General features: G+C 52.1%; 1 protein-coding gene across 2 annotated transcripts in view; it reads right to left on the bottom strand.

Annotated features, from left to right (window-relative positions):
- Window positions 1-19846, bottom strand: part of CASZ1 (castor zinc finger 1) — a 209094-nt gene that overhangs the window by 111788 nt on the left and 77460 nt on the right. Inside the window, exon 3 of one of the 2 annotated variants that reach the window (XM_063353813.1) lies at window positions 694-766. In XM_063353813.1, the coding sequence (XP_063209883.1) occupies window positions 694-697 (4 nt within the window). In that variant the 5' untranslated portion in view covers window positions 698-766. The remainder of the gene's footprint in view (window positions 1-693; window positions 767-19846) is intronic. The other variant, XM_063353811.1, reaches the window with a different exon arrangement.

Raw genomic sequence — 19846 nt, 5'->3', positions numbered from 1 at the left:
GCTTTTAAGAGAAGCAATCACCTTTCATTTGCCTGGGCTCTAGGCATCTAACTCTTACCAGGCATGGACTAAGTGACCATCCAGCTCTAGGAGACTGTGAAGTTGGGGTTTTTGCAGTAACACAGAGCATGAGGGTCCAGGTAAAGGGAAAATCCATAAAAGTCAGGATTCTGATGGAGACACAGAATTGTTTCCATCCTACCAGCATGGTGCTGCAGTCTGGACAGATAAAAATATGCCAGAAGAGGAGGAAAGCATGCACATCACCATCCTAAATTATGTGAACTGAGCTCAGCAAAACTTCACAGGAGATGGAGACTGCATCCTTTTCAGTGAAAGGACCTTATCCATCTCTCACCAGCCCACGTGGATGAAGATAAAGTGGTACCTTGCTCACCAAAGACCTTACACACTTTTTTTATCTGTAAAGACAGAGGCAGTAGAGAAGATATTGAGGAAAACCCACAATGACAAAATCAGGCGCCCAGAACAACTGCTGTACAAAGACAAAGACAGGATTAGGACACACATAGGTCATGTCTGCATTAGACCTTCTTCTGTTTTCATCTCTCTTTATAACTAAAAATGGTCCAATCCCAGAAGTTCTAGTGCAGACACAGCCACAGCGAGCAGGCCATAAAGTGTGAGAGACACGCAGAGGAAAAGAGAACCCAGGAGGGCGTAGTGACATACCCATTGCAGTCTGAAGTCTCTCCTACCTTTCGGAGATTTCAAGGCCTGGTTTCTTCTCTAAATTCACTTCATCCTGGAGAGGGAAGAGAAAGGATCCAGTTAATACACAGGGCGCACCTGACCAAGGGCCAAGGCACAGACACTCAAAAAAGCTGGGTGAGAACCCAGCTGCAAGCAGGGCCAGCACGGGGCACTCCGACTTTGCATGGGAACAAAGTGCTTTCCTGCTTCTGGCTGCACCATGCAGCACCATGCACATCGTGAGACACACGGCACTCCTGCACTTTGCTGTGCATGAGACTCCTAACGAGGGCTGGGAACAACTTAGCATAGAGAGAGCAGCTATTACTGGCCTGAATCCTGCTTCCCAGGTACCACAGACAGACCTCATGCTGGTCTGCACCGTACTTTGCCCACACACCCAAGGGTGCCTTCTGCTCCATGCCAAATTATTCCCTTTCCGATCTTCCCATTTCCTCTGCTGATCCCTCTTTCCCAGAGGTTCACCAGCGTGCTAACGCAGAGGCCTGCCTTGCACACCAATGGGGCACAAGACAATGGGGTGCAGGACTGGGTCCCAAGGCACTGAACCCCCTTATCCACTCATCTGTGCGTCTTCCTTCCTGGAGAATGCAGAGCGAGGAGGAAAGGGAAAAGGGACAGGGGAAAAAAAGTCACAGCAAAACACATGAAAAGTAAATTGAATTATTTAAAACCATATGTTCCAAAAATGTGACAGAGCATAAAAGCCGTGCCGTGAGACTTCCGGAGGGGGTTATCCTGCACAGGCAGGGTGGGAGGAGAGCTCGCGGGAGGGGGAGGACTGCTCCACAGCCAGCCAGCCAGGGACTTCCCTCTCCCAGAGCCGGAAGGTGACAGGGAGCATGGAGTGGCTTCATGCACAGTGGCAAGGGTGCTTGCCCCATTCCTGCAGTCTCTGTTTTGCAACCCTGCCAAAACAGCTATCACAACTGCCCAAGACGTGGCAGTGAAATGAAAAACTGGCCAGAGGTCACGCACAGTGAGTCTGTGGTTGAATCCAGGAGCCCAAACCGCCTGCGCCAAGCACCAGCTGACAGTACAGCTCCCCGCGACCCAGCCCCTCATAGGGACCCCGCTTTAGCCCCTCGGAGAGCAAAAGTGAGAGGGACTTGGCTCTGGGGAGTCTGTGCTGCCGCTGTGGCTCTCCCCTGTGTTTTGGGGCCCTGGTGCTCTGTGCGTGCGGACGGCCTCCTCCTGTCACTTGCACTCCACCGCTGCCTGCCTGCTGCGCCAAAGATAGATGCCTGGTGTTGGCCGGGACCCAGAGCGGGAAGGAGCTGGTGAGATATCCCAGATGGATGGACGGACACGGAGCACAGGGAGCCCCTCGGGTAAGGAAGATGCATAACCAGCCTGGCTCCTTTCCCCATGCAAATCCTGGTGCTCACAAGGCTGAGGACACGGCTGGAGGAACAGCTCCCCCGCTTGAGGTCCTTCTCCCACCTGGGCACCCTCTGTCCTTCTGGCTCTCTCATCCCCTCTCTCACCTTTTTCTTCCCTTTGTTCTCCCTTTCTTCCTTGCTCTTTCCATCACTTTCTCTGCCATTCTGTCATGCTCTTTTTTCTCTCCCTCCCTTTTGTTCTCTCCCCCTTTCCTGAGCCTTCTGCCTGTAACTCTCTCTGCCTTCCCAGCTTCACTCCCTTGCCCCTGTGCACGGTCAATTCTTGGGTTTGAGTTTTTAATTGTTTTTTTTTTTTTTTACTCCCCTTCTTTCGGCCGCAGCTTATCAATGATGCAAGAGGAATAACGCCAATTTACTTAGAATGTGTAATCCCCAAATCAGATTGGGGGATTGTATGAGGCAATATGACCTTGCATATGTCTCCATTAAAGCCAGCCAGGCCTCCTCTTGTATTCTGTGTTCCCAGTACATATTTAGACAGATAACGCTAATTGTACTTGACATGTCCTCTTAAGGATGGACTCTTCCCTCCCCCAGCTCTGCCTGCTTCCCTGCCTGACAATGCGCCAGAGCAGAGCCCGCTCGCTCGCAGCGCGGCAGGGCACGGCACGGCACGGCACCTGCAGGGCTGGCCAGCCGGGTGGGCGTTTGGCGCAACCCGTGTACCTGGCTCCGCTGCGAGAGCACCGGTGGCCTCCCCGGCGCTGCACACCTCCATGTGGGAAGCGGGGCTGGCCGGCACAGACAGGGCAAGGAGCAGGGGCAGGGGAGCGTTGCTGGGACATAGTTAATCTGAGATTATGCACTGTTACTGTGACAATCTTGGATTCTCTAGAAAAGTGAGCAATGTGTTGCCACCTCTGAAGTCATGGGTGCCACCTCAACCTGCCCCTCTTCCTGCTTACCCCACTGCCACCCTCCCTCCTCGTCCTCCCTGCCTCTCCCTGCCTCCTTGACCTCCTCTTCCCCTTTTACTTGCTCCAGCCCCCTCCTCTGCTTCGGGAGACCAAGGGCTGGCTCCTTCCCCTGAGTCAGAGGGAGACAAACCTTTTGGGGACACGGCCCAGCCACGACACATCACCCCTCACCAGAAAGTACAAAGCTCCAAAGCGTTCAGACAAAGAGAGGAGACTTGCTCGCCAGGACCATCTTCGAAGCCTCCCTCCTTTCCAAGGACGGGCTGCCACCCTGCACCTCTCAGCTCCTGCATCTGGGCATAATGCTCTTTGGATAAATATTTATATCTGGCTACTGGCCTGTGGATCCCAGCTCCAGCTTCTAGGGAACACCGTGAAGAAATCCAGATGTCCCTCTTCCCCATGCCTGCCCGTACATCGCTGCTCTAGAGCAGACAAGCACGACGCAGGAGGAGGAGGGGAGCTTATTCCAAGGAAACCAATGGATCCAAACTCTTCGCCAAAGTGGACTCAGATTTTTTTTTTCCCCTTGACACAACATCCTAATTCGACTTTTTCAGTATCTTTCCTTCAACAACCTTTTTTCCTTCCTCCCCTTCCTACCCGGCAACTGCGCATTTATTAATTCATGAGGCACTAATTAGTTCTTTGTTTAATTTTGTGTTAAACAGACTGACCGGAATGATAACGACTTGCAGCGTTGCATTACGGTCCCCAACCGCCCCTGTTTTCTGACAACAAGGGAGCGCAGTGAGACTGGCGTGATGAACCCCAATTCCCACTCCAGTTGCACTTCATTAAGTCAAAATGTGACAAGAAGCTTAGAGAGCAACTTTCAGATCGGATCGCACATAACAATTGGGCAGGAAACTTTCCGAGGGGGAAGCGGGAGAGGCACTCGCAGCGAAGGCTGGCACGGTGCACAATTCCCCGGCGTGCCTGCCTTAAAGGAGCCGGCTCGGGCTGCTGGCCGAGGCAGGACTGAGGGCACGTGCTGGTGGCGAGGAGGAGGAGGGGGAGGAAGAGGAGAGGAAGGGTGGCAAGCCAAGCCAAATGCAGGGCAGGAGGCTCACTGCTTTCCGCTCCCATCAGTTTCATTTGCAATGATGGGTTGCGTTGGCAGCCTCTGCGACATGCAACCTCGGCGAGTCACTCCAGAAACTCTGAGGGCATCTTTAGGTACCTTCATCCCCGTGCCTCAGTTTCCCTCCTGTAGCTCTGCAGTGAAACAGCTGGTGATCCTCAGCTGCTATTCAATTGTCAAGAACTACATAATTATAATGGAGTCCCCTAAATTGCAATGGGAGAGGTCGAATATTGGCACATACAATGCTAAAATGAGAACTGAAGGAACACCAGGGAGAGGGATGGCTGCTCTCACCAGGAAGGAGCTGTGCCTTCCTTTAACTTTGCGCTGTGCCTGACACTCCAGTGGCACTAACAATTTTTGAAACTCTTCCTGAGAAATCTAGAATCAGCAATAAACTTGGTAAACAAGTGCCCTGCACCCTGAGCTTGGCCCTACAGGTGGGAATACAGCCACCACAGCGCTGCCAGCCCGTGAGCTCTTTGCCGCTGAGTGACGCAAAAGCCTCTCTGTTCGGAGCTACAGCACAGGGTTTGGGCACACGGTCACACGTCTGGCCTGGCCCAAGCCTCACTGGTCAAAAAAAGTCTGAGCATGACTTATTCCTCGGCACCGGCCCACATGTGACTGACAAACAGACAACACGGCCTGGGTCATAACCAGGCTCAGCAGGATCTGTCCCACTCCTGTTGGCACACGAGGGTGCACAGAGTATGGCCAACTCCTTGAGCCCCTTCTGTCTCACTGAAGTGCAGTGAAATGTAAACAGCCTACAAGAAAATGAAAAGGGTCTTAAACCACCTCCTGAGAGGGTGGATGTATGTGAAAAGGAAAAGAGGACTTCCCAAGTGTGCAGAACATGGAAGTTTTGCAGCAGTCCAAAATGCATCTTCTGCTATGGCATGGACATCAGCTGTGGGAATAAGCCAAGATCACAGAGAACTGAAATGAACTGAAATGCCTTTTCTAGCAGGTATTTTTCCACACTTCTCCCTCATCCCTCTCCCTCTCCCCCCAGGAAAGGAAGACTCATCCCCAGCTTTGCTCAGCAGAGGCCCAAAGCTCAACGAGGGTCCAAAACGCTGGCAAAGCCACATGAGGGACTCTCTCTTGAGGGTCACATCAGGACCAGGGAGTGACACTTGAGCGGTGTGGGCATGCACAGCAGTATGTCCTGAACAGGGCAGGGGCAGAGGAGTGAGCACTGCCACCAAAGCCTCCAAGCCTCGGGGGACGCCTGCGCAGCATCAGTCTCTACGTGCGTTATCAGTATTTTCACCTGAGTGAGCTCTAAACGTAGGGGTCTTTGGGGAAGGGGCCAGGCTGCAGTAAGGTATCACAGCGTGATGTTTGCAGTACACTCACAGCTGAACACCACACGGATCTGCTAGCAGACGTGTTTGCGCTGGCTTCCATCTTTCATGAATCTGGAATACAGCAGGGACCTCTGTGACTGACGAAAAGGCTGTTCCTGTATGACAGAAATCCCAGGAAGACATCAGATCCCTCTGATTTCAGTTCTGCATGTGCTCTGGATCCCATAAAAAGGCATATGTAGATATTAACGCTGGAGGGTTGGACTGGTGTTCGTAAAGGGCAAAAGCACCCATTAACACCTGAAGCAAGAAGGTCCAGGATTGCTGGGGACAAGAAACACCCCCTCCTGTCACCAGCCCGTCAAGCCTTCTTGGTTTTGCAGAAAGACTGGAATATCCTGGCTGCTCTATAGATGCAGCTGAGCCTTGTCATCTGCTGAGATGTTTCAGAACAAAAGGCAGATACAAACCCATCCCTTTCCTCTGCGAGCCCAGCGTGGGCCCTGGGCCGTGGACCCTGCTTAGGCACCGATGCTGAGAGGAATGCAGTTCACACCCTCTCTCAGGAGCGAGGGGATGGGGCAGCGGCACAGAAGTGTCCCTGGACTGGCCCAATCCTGGCCTGAGCAGGGGGAGAAGCTGGTGAACCAGGGCAAGGAACCGGCACAACTGATGGGACAGAGCTATGGGCAGCTGAAGGACACCCCAAGTTCTCCAGGACAGAACCCCGCATGCTCTCACGGCCCAGTCACACCCAGTTTTCATCTACCCGTTGTGGGCTGCTCAGGGAAAAGCACATGGGCTGAAGGAGAGGGCAACTCGTGATATCTCCTGTTTCCCCCTTTCTTGGCTGCCATTACGAGGCAATACCAGTAGCGCAATACAAACCAACTACATCCCCTGATTGTTAGGGCTACACAGCTGTCAGCACTTGCAGGGAAGTTCTGTGCTGAAAATTAGTGTAACAAGTGTCCCCAATAGGTCATGGTCTGCCCCTTCTTCCTAAAAAAACCTGCTGAAATGTCCTAGACTCCATCCTCAATCCTCTTTAACCAGGAAAACTCTCCTCCCAAGATTACAGGCCCACTGCCCCCCTTCTCTTCCCCTCCATCTGGCTGTGAGCAGCCTGGGACCGAGTGCTCTTCCCAGCCCTGGGAGAACCCTGCAGTTTCTCTCTCATAAAAAAGAAAAATGGGAGCTATAAAAAAGGCAAAGAAAAGAAAAGCAAAGCAAAGGGAAATCACTGCGAAGGAAGAAAAAGAGCAAAGCCCCCCTCCCCTTCCCACCCCTTCCCCATTACCTGCCTTTTAGCTCTGGGTAGAGCCGCCTGCTTCATTGCTCCCAAGGACTCCCCCTCGGCACAGCGCTCCCTGGGGAAATTCTGCCCTGGCTCTCACCCTTTCCCCCTCTGCTCAAACCTGTTGAGCAGAGCCCAGTCCCGCTCAAGAAAGGTGATGCAAAAAGAAGGAGGAAAACCAGTGCTGGGCAGTAGGAAAGGGACAGGGGCCATCTGGTGCCCACTGGGCACCTCTGGAGTGCTGGAGACAAGGACAGGACAGAGGGACAGGAGACGGCAGCCCTGCTGGTCCCAATCCCCAGCTGGTCCCAGCTTCCCAGCACCGATGGCACCCAGGAAAGGCCCTGGACCCCCACCTCACAGAGCAGCTACGGCACTGCCCAGCACAGTGGGAAGGGGGTGCCAAGGGAGGATCCCAAGGAGCTCACCTCATCTCCCGCCCCCACATCTGTACAGCACAGCAGTCCCCAAACTTGGCATTCGGCAGCCCTGGGCCGGCTCCTGCTAATTTGCTGTCAGGCTGCCTAAGCAAACCAATTAAAACTAATCATTAATTATAAAAAAGAGAGAGAGAAAAAGACCCTGCACAAATGGAGAAGTGGAAAGGGCATGGGGGAAAGAAGGACAGGAGGGAGCAGAGTGAAAGAAGAGAGCTTGGGAAAGGGGTGGGGGGAAAAAAAGGGCTTTAAAATCCCCCGCACAGAGCCTTGGATGAAGGCAGCAGAAGGGCAAGTGGTCTCCCAGGGCAAGGCGGGGAGAGGCGGAGGTGAGGGAAGCAGGGGGGACCTGAGAGAAAAGCGACAGTGCCAGGGATGGCAAGGCACACGTGGAGACCAGGTCCTGCCATGGCAGGAGCTGGCGCCATCAATGCAGCCATGAGTGGCTCCACACTCTCTGCGCCATCCCACCCCGGCAGGGCCCTGCCAGAGCCGGAGGGGCACGAGGTGCAGCTCGGCAGAGGAACGGGCGCTTGCTACCCTGCGGAGATGAGGGCAAAGGAGGAGGAGGATGCAGGGGCAGCAGGGCAAGCAAGGAGGGCAGAGCAGGGTGCGCACCAGGACTCAGGAGTGCTGTCCCTCCACATCAGGGCTACCGGCTCTCTCGGAGCAAATGCCTTAGATGGGGATGAAAAATGGGGCATTTATGAAAAGCCCCTGATTATGCAGGTTTGGCTGGGGCCCTGGCTCAACCGCCGTCGCTGCCACTGGCTCCCCGTGAGCTCCGGTGGCAGAGAACCCCGGCAGCTGTCAGCGCAGCCAGCACGCCCCCGCCGCCACCGCCCCCATGCCACCGTTTTGTTCCCCGGACCCGCACACACGCACGCTTCCCAACGCCCCTTTTGAAGAGCCTCAGGCCCACGTCAGGCTGGCGGATGGCGGAGAGGTGGGGGCAGTGCCATGGAAACGGGCCCTTTCCTGGGGAAACGTGCTGCCGCCCCCCCTCTCCTCGTCCCGGGTGCCCCTTTTGAGGAGCTGTCAGGACCCTGAGTGAGTGTCACACGACCCAAGGACCAGGCGTGACCAAGCCTATTTTCTGCCTCAAATTTGATTGATTAAAAAACTTTTTAGGAAAACCATGTTAAAAGACAAAAAAAAGAAAAAAAGAGGAAAGAAAAAAATTAAACAGAAAGGGACAAGGGGGTGGGGGAAAAGGGAAAGGCCTCTGTGCTGGGTTTCCCTGGCAATAGCACCAGGGGACAAGTGTCAGAGGCAGATAAACAGCATAACCAGGCCGAAAATAAAGGTCAATGGAAGCATGAAACTTAACACAACAGTGATTAAGATAATGATGAAGCAGGGGACCCCAGAAAAAAAAAATAAGTGTGACAAATAGAAATACACATATACGCTCCAAGTGATGGCCCAAGAGACCTGGTACGTGGGAAAAGGTGATGGGGCATGCTGGGCCCTGGGGGTACCTGGGCAAGAGTGGAAATGAAGGAAAAAACAGAGTGGAGGATTTGGGGAAAGGGGGACTGCAACTGCTCCCCAGGCCGGCTGCTGTAGGTCGAGCCTGCCCAAGTCCAGCAAGCCCCCAAAGCCTCCTCCCTTAACGCAGACGCACTGTCCCAGCCAAGCAGTGCTTGAATTTGCCACCAAATTCCTCAAAAGAGTTTCCCTGAGGCCAGGAGGAGAGCCCGAGTGGGTGTGAATCAGGGAGGCCCTGCTGACACCGACAGAGCTGTGCTGGTTTATGCTGGCTCGGGATCTGGCTCTTTGCCTTTAAGCTACTGGTTTAAAAAGCCTCAGAGATGCCAAGAGGGAAGGACGCTGGTCAGACCTCCCTGCCCACCTCCCCTCCCTTGCCAAGGCTAATTCTGCAGAGAAAAGCCCAGAAAGGCTGAAGGATTCAGAAAGTGAGTCCAAGAATGTCGTACCCTTGGGCATTTACCTCCTCCGTCTCAAAACCTCTAGGATGATCTCACATTTTTGGAGCCCAGCTTACGACTTTCAGTTGCCTGGGACTGGCTACGTTACTATCGCCAAGAGGCAGCAAAGAAATTGCAAATTGTTCACTGGCTGCTTCCTCCGTGAGTCCGGGACTTTAAAGATTGTGCAATAGAAAGTGCTGGAGACAAAAGACTTTCCACCTTTACTACACCACCTTCCTATCGGGAGTAACTCTGAGCCCCTGGAAAGTGTCCCTGCTCTGCCTTTTGTGGCACGCCAGAGTCCTGATGCAGTCACCTGTAGGGGTTCCGTGGGACCGGGACAGGGAGGATGCCTGCAGCCAGCACTGGATTTCAATGTCCCTTCCACTTTGCCTCCAGCACAAGGCACCGCTGCCTCACTTATTTCCTTACGTTCGCACAACGAGCTGAATTTCGGACAGAACACGGGTCAGAAAAGGACTGTTCTTCCTACCAAATATCTTGGGGAAAGTAATTTTTTAGTTGAAAATCTTCTTCCTTGTAGTGTTTATCATGAGGAAGAGCAAAGAAATGTTGACACAAAAAGGGCTGAAAAAGTGACACATACATGTTTATACACGCACACAGGCACACACTCTAAATTTCATTTCATCAGAAAGCTGCTTTCCATCAAATATATTTCAATGCAAAATTTCTAGCATCATATTCATGTGTCTCCCCCCCTCCCCCATCATTTATATTCATGGTCTTTTGTAAAGAATGATTCAATTAAACCACCGATGTTCCGTGCTAGGAGAAGAGTCTGAATAGTGAGAGGAACTCCCCAAAAGTACGGCTGGGCCAGGCAAGGCTTTGCTGGACTGGGAGAGGAGACTGAACATCCAGTAAAGACGTGCAGGTCAGAGGGGCTGGGACACCACTGCCTCACGCCTCCGGAAAAACAGCACATCTGAGAGTGCCGTCTCCAGCTATTAAAAAAAAATAAAAATCACTGCTCTGATCCCTGACATTATTGACTGAAAAATGTGATTTGAAAAATAATAATAGAAAGCAAGGCCTTTTTTAATTTCATTTTTGAGCCATTACAGTTCATGTTTTCATTCTTTTTTTTTTCCTCCTTGGTAATCAGAAGAGCGAGAAATGTGATTAAAAACTAAAAAAAAAACCCCAAACAAATAATGAAAGCTGTGATTCTCATTTGGTCTCCTGTGTCCAGAAACATGGACTTTAAGGGAAAACACCAAATGTCCTTAGGCAGAGGGTAAAATGAGGGGTTGGCAATGTTATGTTTTGGTTAATGCTATTATGAAATGTACAGAAAGTCTAAGATACCAAAGATACTTGTAAACATATTCTTGGGTTTTCCTCCCTGCACATCTGATAACAAAGATTTAACACACGCTCGGATGCGTGCTCACAACCCCGAAATGAGACGAGCAAACTAGTGTTGGGAACACGTGTGCGAAATTGTATTAAAGTTGAAATCCCTTCAATGACGGAGCTGATTCTATTTTACTTTTTGCAAGGAAAAACAACCCCATCTCTCAAAACAGACAGTGGAACCTTGAGATCTGATGCACAGATGCAAGATTACTACTCAGCAATAATAAGACCACTTTTATCAAAATCTTTTTTGCATTTTTCAATGAAAATAATGCTCTGTATTTCAAAATGCTTTGTGAGCAAAGGTCAGATTTACTTTCTAACATGCTTAAACTGATTTCTCTTGTTCAGAAAGAAAACCCAGTAACTTTGGCAACAAAACGAAAGGAAAAAAAGGAACATGCCAGATACAAAAACAACCTGGCGTAAAAGTGGAGAAATTTTCCCTGCAGCACACCTTCCCTCACCTCAGCCAGGCAAAGGAGCAACTTTCTCTGGCCACTGCTCTCGATCGCAGCAGGGTTCGGTCCCCACTGGCAGGCAAAAAGCAGCCGTCACTGGCACAGAGCAAAACGCCAGCGCCTCGGCCGCCCCGCAGTGTGCCAGCAGGTTGGGACGGGCATGTGCCGTGGGCTTCCAGGCTACCAGGGCAATCGGCTCGTTGGGAACATACTCTGACACGTGTGTCCCTATACATGCAGGACCAAATAAGCGCACACACCTCGCAAACGTGTGCGGAGCACACAAAACTCCCTCGCCATGGCCGAGGAACTGTCAGGAGAACACAAGCAAAAGCTGCTTCTTGACAGCGAGTCATTTATATTTTAGCTTCGTTCCATTATCCTAACGAATCCTTCATCAGCAGATGCAATATTAACAGCAGAAAATCAGCTCATTACATCCGGGGGGATTTCATCAAGTTGACAATCATATATGCAGCTACCCGAGCCTGGAGAGGACAGTGCTCTCGTTATTTACTTATCTTGGTTTCATCTTAGAGGCTTTTTCTTGCTTTCTTTTTGGGGTGGGGGTGGCGGTTGACGGTCAGGGGGTGTTTCCCAAACAACTGCCAGACCCCAGAGCTTTTAGGATGCTGGTCCACAGACAGATGCACTCCGCTGGGAAATGCTCCAGCCCATCCACAGTAGCTGCAGCTGTTAAAGGGGAAAAAAAACCCTCACACAGTCTGCAACCTCTGGAGCTTTGAGGGCGTTTCTCTGTGGAGTTCAGACTCCAGGCGGGGGTTTGCACCCTATACACCTCCTGCCTTGTGTCCAGAAACACAGAGAGTGGTTGTTCTGGTTCTTCTGCTCCAGGCAGGACTCCCCAGTTAATGCTCTGAAGGGTCTCTCTTTGCAGGCGTCCTTATCTAACTGCAGTGTCCCCAGAGGGCTAAAATACATTTAAAGAGTCTGGGATTTTGTGATGAACTTCCCAGGCAAGTAACAGAAGAGGCAGTCCAGATGAGTTGAAGGGGAGGAGAAGAGAGTAGCAGGGAGAGTCAAAGGATGAGTTCAGAAGATTGTGGGGCTCTTCTCTCCTGCCTTGTCTAGGGAGCATTAAACAACACGGCTGAGGAAGCCAGAGCAAACTGTAAGGACACCTTTAGATGACGCACTAGAACATGTCTGAAATAATCCACAGATCATCCTGTGCAACACCTAGGTGAAAACTTTGAGTCTTTGTTCTTCTTCCGCCACGTATTCTTGCTTTAAAATTCTGTGAATGTGCATGCACATTTCAGGGTCACTTCTGTTTTTCACAGGCATTCCAGGACCTACAGGCTGAGAAGCCCCGCAGCAGAAAGGCAGCTTGGATTCCCTCCGCTAACCAGCAGAGCAGCCAGATGAGGGCTGACAGGAGCTCCCCATGCCTCTGCTCTGCACCAGACACACCAGCAGCTCCCCAGGCGACTCAAGGTGGGTCATGGAACGCTCTCGGGGCTGCCAGAAAACTAGCAACATGTTCCTCAGTGCCTGCACAGCTGGGGTCTGGCTAATAGTGCCTGCAGAAGACCTTCCTTGTCTTCCTCAACAACAGCAGCCAACAAAGTCCTTGTCACCTCCAGTCTGCAAAGTCACCACTTGCAGCCTCAGGCCTCCTTCCTGCCTACAAAGGAGCTTTTCTGCCCACCCTGAGATTCCCTGGAGGAACAGGGATCTCCTGCCAAGTTCTCACTCACACATGGTGGGTGCCTTCGCCACCACGTCAAGCAAAGCCTGGTGATTTCAGCTGGAGAGCAACAACCTGGCTTCCAGGACTTCCTCTGCATCAGTGGATGAAGCTGGAGAGACCAGTCTGGAATCGGACATGGACCACTCATGGCAGATACCTGCTTCTGGACAAGCCTCTCTGCTGCTCAGCCTCAACCACCCAACACAGCTGAAGGAAGAAGTTGAGCTCACATCTCCTCCAGCTCAGAGGGGGCTGGGATGGGCATTTTACATTTTCCCAGCAGGGCTGGATTTCTGCACAGCAAGGAATATGTTCCCGGGACGTCAACTCCAATCTCTACTGCGCTCTGACAGATTTAAGCTCCAGTTTGTCCGACAACATCCCAAAGTGTAAGAAACTGGGGGCAGACTCTCTAATCAGGCTGTAGGACAAAGGCCCGGCCTGACCCTGTCACTTCCACTTACTCTTGCTGTCTGTCTCGCTCCCCCCACCCTCTCGGCAGCCTCCCTGCCCACCCTCGGCTGCCCTCCCTTCCCTAACACAGCTGGGCTAATCCTGCTCCTCCCGCGTCCAGAGCAAATCCTCCCCAGAGTAAACCAATCCTGGGAATTTTTATTAGATTATCAGCCTGCCAGCTCAGTGCTGGCTGGACTAATCCTAATCAGGACTGATTTCTATTAGCCAGCTTCAGGGAGGAGCTATGCTGTCCCAGCACCCCAGGGCCACACTGGGGGAGCCCGCGGCTTTTTAGCCCATTCTATTCAAATTTTCCTTTTAGAAAGGAACAAATTTAGTCCAGGATCACTGGCTGCAGCAAATGCAAAGTTGCAGGCGGGCTGCGTGCACAGAGCAGCATTGGGCAGCCACGGGGCAAACTGTCCCCACCTTGTCACTGAGTTGCAAGAGAAGCCAAAGGGGGTCCAGGCTCCACAGCCCCTCCGGCCCCCGCTCCTGGCTGGTATGGCCAGCAAGGGACGGTTAGTGCCACACGGAAAGATGCTTTGTGGCAGGGGACACGAGCCTGCTGGGTAGCAGGCTGAGATGATGGGCTCAGTTCAGACAAGAGGACAAGCGGCCACAGCTTGAGTGACCAGGACAGAGTTCGCAGTGCTGGCTGAGTCAGCGAGGTCTCCATGCCCCATTACCCATGCCCAAAGCAATCTACTCTCACTTCTCTCCCCATTTTACTAAAGCAAACTGTCTCTCAGGTATTTCTTTCCTAAAGCCATCCCTGGCCCTGGAACTGACCTGACTGACAATGTTTGCTCTTTACTGGCCCATGCACTGAGGCTGGTGAAAGTTTTGCCACCGACTTAACAGGATTTGAGTCAAGCCACAACGGCAGCTTGAGGAGGCAGTTCACAAGAAGGGTGTTGAGAAGAGCGCGCCATGTCCACTGCCTCTGTCCTCTTGTCCAATCCACCCGCTCTGTGCTGAAAGCACAACTATTAACAGCAGCCCCCAGGGGACTCCAACGCACTTCTGAGCGCAGCCAGCTGCGATGCAGCCACTCTGCTGCCACAGAGAGAGAAATCAGACAAGGAGCACTCAGAAAAGCCTCTCTTCCCAAAAGTGACCTGGGATCTTTGAAACCTTCCAGAGAAGAGGGGTCATTTAAACCTAATTGCTGTTAAGCCTTTTCTAAACTTGTCTACTCACCCTGTCTCATGCACAATTACACCGTCTTTATGCTGCCTTCCAAAGGAGGATGAATTCCCGCTAGGACTGAAAGCTGTATTTCCCAGGGACCACAGCTCTCTCTGATTTGGTGCTTAAGTGAACAGGTTGCCCTCCCATACAGTAGCTAGAAGGCCAGCAATGCACTGGACAGGGCTTCAAGCAGGCCAAAAGATGCCCCAGGTTGCGATCAAGATCAAATGTGCTTTACTCCCTCATGGGAAGCCCCAAAATGAGAGCTGAGAGCCACAGCCTGGCCTAGAGCTCAGGGCACTGCTTTGCAGAGGAGAAGAACCACACAACCCCACCAAGGGAAACAGATCTTCCAAATGAGTAGCTCCACGGCCAGTGCCTCCGGACACTCCGTGCTGCATCAACTCAGGACCTTGTTCTGTGCTCAGGGACATTAGTGTAAATCATGAGTAACTGCCCAGAACATCAGGCTGTAACTTAGAGCAGCTCAAGCCTTCTTTCTCCTTTCCAGCCAGGCTTACAGCACCAGTCTTACTCTGGTAGGTGGCAAGGTTTCCTAAGAGCGAGTTAACCAGATCCGGCTGGAATCAGAGGCTGCAGCAGGCTTCCTGATGACAGAGAGAGAAATGGGGGACTTGGCCCAAACCCTCTAGAAACCACATCAAAAAGAGATGTGGGCGAGAGCCAAGAACAGATGATCCAACTGTGAAAGAGCTCTGTATGTGTATGTGTTTGTGTGTGTGCGTGCGTGCAAGCCGAGGAGAGAGGAAAAATCAAAAGAAAGAGAGAAAGGAAAGAGGAGGAGTAAGAATGAACAGAAGGATGGAAAGAAAAGGTGTGGAGGCACGAGATCAGGAAGGGACCAGAACTGTCACAATGTGTGTGGCCTGCTTGCAGGCACGCGATGAACAACAAAACATGGTAACAATATATAATAGATGTCATGTGTTAATGATAAACACAAAACAGGAGAAATACTGGGTCTGACTCTAGCTCCTCCCAAGTCGGATCTCAAAGTGCTACAGAAACATGGGGCCAGACTTGTTTCAGTAAGGCAGCACAACTCCTTTGACCTTGGAGGAGCCATGGCAATGTGCATCCTTTGGAAAGCCTCGCACACTCCTTGCTCTGCTGCAAACCTGGGTGCTGCTCTGCTCCTGTGCAGGGAGCCCCTTCACAGAGGCAAGGAGAAGGCAGCAGATTTCCATGGGGGAGCTGGTGGAAGAGCTGTGGCTGGAGACTGAGAGGCCTCACTCCCAGTTCTACGATTTAACCACCAAATCAAGGTTTAGCCCATTTAGAAGCAAAGCAGCATAAGCACATTATACAGTGCTAGCAGGATGGGGTCATGCATCCCAGCCTCCTCACTCAGCACCGCCTTCCCTAAACCCATCAACAGTGGATGGATTTCTCTGACTCGGTTTTGCCCTTGCTGCAGGGGTTCCCCACGGTGCAGTGGTCTGCAATAGTCTAAATAGGATTATGTACCTCTGCTCTGGGAGAGCCAGCAGCTCACCCACACTAGCTCCTCAACCAAGCCTACTCCCGGTATGCCCACCACCAGGGAGTTAGCACTGGCAAACATCCTCTCACAGCTCAGTTGGACACTGGGAGGACAGCAAGATCCAAGGATGGATATACCTCTCAGATGTCAGCCGGTCGTCCTGCAGCTGGGGTAGTAACCCAGGCTGGGACAGAGATCTCATCTGGGGATGCTTCCCATTCCAGCTGTGAGCTCCCTGCCAGTCCCACACTGGCCTCATCTCTCTGCAGAAGGGACGCTTTGCAAAAGTCTCCTCCGCACTGCGCCTAATGACTCCATGGGACACCTCTCCTTTCCCACCTTGCTGCCTCCCACTTATATGATCTGGCAGCCAGACTCCAGGTAAAGGAGATGAGACCCAGAGAGCAGCCAAACCCAAACATCTTGTTGAGATCCACAGCCTGAGGGATGCAGAAAGAATACCAGGGCCTTAATATCCAAAGGCACGCATCATATGCCAGACATTCGTGAAAAATGTTTGAGTCCCATGGGCAGAGCTGAAAGGGAAGAGGAGACATGCAGCAAACTGGGGACAAGACAAGAAAAGGGAGAATGTGAGAGATACGACTAGGTGAACAGTGGTGACACCAAAAGATCAAATGGGATAAAACCAAGTTGCTTCTATCCTTTAAAAGAGCTCTGGTCTTGAGCAAGGCCACTAATACACACCTGGCCTCACCATCCAGAGCTGCTGCGGTCGGGCACGGGATGTGCCCAGCTCTGTGTCCCCTGGAAGCTGGGCCATGCCCAAATGCAATCAGCGAAAGTTTAGACTTTCCTCCCCCCACTGCCTTTTTTTTTTTTTTTTTTTCCAATTTATCAGCAGATTGTGTGGAGCCGAGTGGCGCTCGCCTCACCCTGCTAAATAAAGCTTTGGTATTTCTGATAAAGCCATCAAATTCCTTATCACGCTGACACAAAGAGCATTTAAAGAGACACGCACACTCTCCAGCACCCTCCACTTCCCAGTCCCAGGCGCCTCAGGGTAACCTTTCTGAGCTAAAATGAAAAGGGGGGGAGGTGGCTGTTTAGAGCCCTGCATTTCCCAAGCACCGAGCCCACGTTGCGAGGGGACCCGGCCTGTTTAACCTTTAAAGAGGGAGGCTAGGTTCTGTCAGGCTGTCCTGAATACTGGGACAGATTCGATAGCTCTGTGTAAATAATGCAAGCTGAGATGTGGCATCAATAGAAATGCCCTGCAACAAGAGTATCGATAGCCGGAAAATCCTATGAGGAGCATGGCAAACCCAAGTGTCTATAGGTGCTTTTAAACTAGGAGAAGGGGAAAAGAACCAGAGATCTTGGGCTGTCATGAAGACACAACTGGGGCTGCCATTGCCCCTTGGATGTGCTTTTCCTGATGATAGCCTCGACAGGGTGTGAAAAGATGGATCTGTGCCACAGTCTGGACTTTGGCACTGCCTTTCCCCTGCTACCCCAGCCTGAAATCTGCCCCTGTGCCCCAGGCGATGTGACAGCGGTGCAGGCAGTCGTCAGGAACCCCTGCTTCCCTCCCCGCAAACACAGCCCGGAGACATTCTCTCTTCTCTTTGCCACAGTGCAGGCTGTTGTTTAACCTTCAAATTTATTATTTTTAATTATTTTGATTTATAAAAGCGTGCGGCAGTTAAAACCACATTAAATAAACTCAGCGTTACGGCGCTTAACAAACACACATAACTTTGGACTTCTGAGGACTCCATAAAATAATCATCCGCCTGGAAGTCGCTGCCGCCACTCGCCCGCGCCTGCCCCAGCGCGCTCTCGCCCGGCCGGGCTCTCCCGCCGCCGCACACCCACATCCACGCGGGCTCCTCGCTGCTCCGGCCAAACGGGATCCGTGCTGGCACGGCTCCACTGCCACACGCAATCCCGCTTTGTGCCCAGCCCTGGCCTCCTGGCAGCACCACTCGCACCCGTTCTCCTCACCCTCCTCTCCTCTTCCCTCTCCAACAGTCTCAGAGCTTGGCTTTCTGCCCTTCTCCAAAAGGATATTGCAGTCTCTGACCTCCCCTTCCCAAAAGTGTGTTTCATCCCATCTTACGCGCTGCTGAGATTTCAACAGAAGAGCTCAGAATGTTTTCACCATAAAAATCAGCGTTAGGTCTCTCCTGCCTTAGCTGGCATCTCATCCTCTGCTTCAAATCCAGCCCTGAACATCAGCACCTCTCCTCGCTCATCTCTGGAGGAGATGAAGAAGATGAAGGAAAGAGAAGAAGGAGAAAAAGAGTGAATAAAAAAACTAAGAACGCCCATCTGGTAAACTCCACGTGGGATCCCATTGGGAAAGGCTGTTTTAGGACCTCATCCAGTGTTAATGAGACCTCTGCTCCCATTGCCTGTGCACAAACCTCTGCAACCAGCTGGATGCTGAAGGCATGGGCTCTGCCTTGCAGCCCCTCTCCCCACCTGTGGACGGATCACAGAGAAGTGGAGAGCACACAGCATCCTCCTCCTCCTCTCCGTCCCTTGCCTCCAGGAGCAATAAAACATGCCGATGCTTTTAAATCCCAATCACCTGCTGTTTCTCAGCCTGGCAGGGCCATCCCAAGGAACTCGGTGGGTGGGCCTGAGACACACACAGAAAGTTGAGGGAAGAGACTGTCGCTCCCCTGTTTCATTGGCATCTGCAGTAAAACATCAGTGATTTATACAGGAAGTAGGTGAAGAGCAATTATAATTGATTGGGAATCATTTCCTGATGGTGTCTGTGTGTGATTGATGGTGCCGGCCGACTGCTAAAGGACAGCAGGCGCTGAAAAGAGACAATTTGTAGTTCCCGTCCGCTGAGCTGAACACACCACAAACCACGAAACCCTCTTCTGCTAGAAACTCCTGCCCAGAGAGAGGTGGCTCTCCCCAGACCAACCTGGCCCTCAGACCTGAGCTCTCCCCTTCTCCCACATGACCCCAGCTGTCCCCTCACTTGCTGAGGGTGGCCATGCCTTTCTCTGACCCAGGCTCCAGCAGCACACCTCCTGGTTTTAGTGATTTTTAAGAAATAAAGTATCTGTCACAGTGATGACATGTCCTGGTGATGTGGATGGCTAAATCAGTGGCGGGACAGTGAAGCTGCACATCTCAAGCGCCAGGTAGGGTGTAAGGGACCTCCTCTTGGCAGGGCAGCAAGGGGAAGCAGGGACAGGTACGCAGCACACAGAGGCCCAGCACGTGGCTGTGCTGGCAGCACCTGCAGGGCCACGGAGGTCACCTGTCCGAACACCAGCCAAGGGCTGATCCTTCTCTCCATCCATAATGGTGTAAATCAGGAGCAAACTTAAAAGCGCTCTGCAGTTTCCTGGTGTAAAGCAAGAGGACAGAGTCAGCCCATGTTTGGAACTGAGCAGAGGCCAGCTCCAGCTGATGGGTGTTCTCTACTGGAGCAAAGTGAACCAAAGAGGTGGGACTGGGCTTGGTGCAGCTCCTGGGAGGCAGACAGCCTCACCAGAGAAGCCGGCACCCTGACCAGCACTGGCTGTCACCTCTGGCTATCTTCACAGAGAGATGAAAGGGCTATGGACCAAGCACATCTGCTGCTGCCCATCTACCAGGCTACCAGTCTTTTTGGTCAAAATTTGGTGGCAATAATTTCTTGCAAGATGCTCCCTCTCTCTTTGCTTGCCCATGTTCTCTTCCCTGGAGTCACAACAGGAGCCTCTAGGAGAGGGGTCCCCAGGCCAAGGAGCCCCCAAGCAGCACCGGCAGAGTGGGTAGCAGGAAAGGAGGAATTCACAGCTCCAGTCCTCGCTAGATGTGGCGTCCATTGGTGGCCATGGTCTGACACTGAACCTTTCTGTGCTTCGGTACAGCACAATCCTGAGAGTTACCTGCCTCTCATGAGAATTGCAAGGGAAAAATTACTATGTGCAACGCCAAGTGCTAACGCACATCCTACACTTTGCTTCTTTCCTCTAGAACCTAATACATATATAGTACAGCGACATTTCACATCTCTACAGCAACTCACGC

The sequence above is a fragment of the Chroicocephalus ridibundus genome, chromosome 16 (genome assembly GCF_963924245.1).
Source record: "Chroicocephalus ridibundus chromosome 16, bChrRid1.1, whole genome shotgun sequence".
In the NCBI taxonomy this organism is placed as follows: domain Eukaryota; kingdom Metazoa; phylum Chordata; class Aves; order Charadriiformes; family Laridae; genus Chroicocephalus; species Chroicocephalus ridibundus.
Note: the sequence above shows the minus strand (reverse complement) of the source record. Positions and strands in the feature narration are given on the sequence as shown.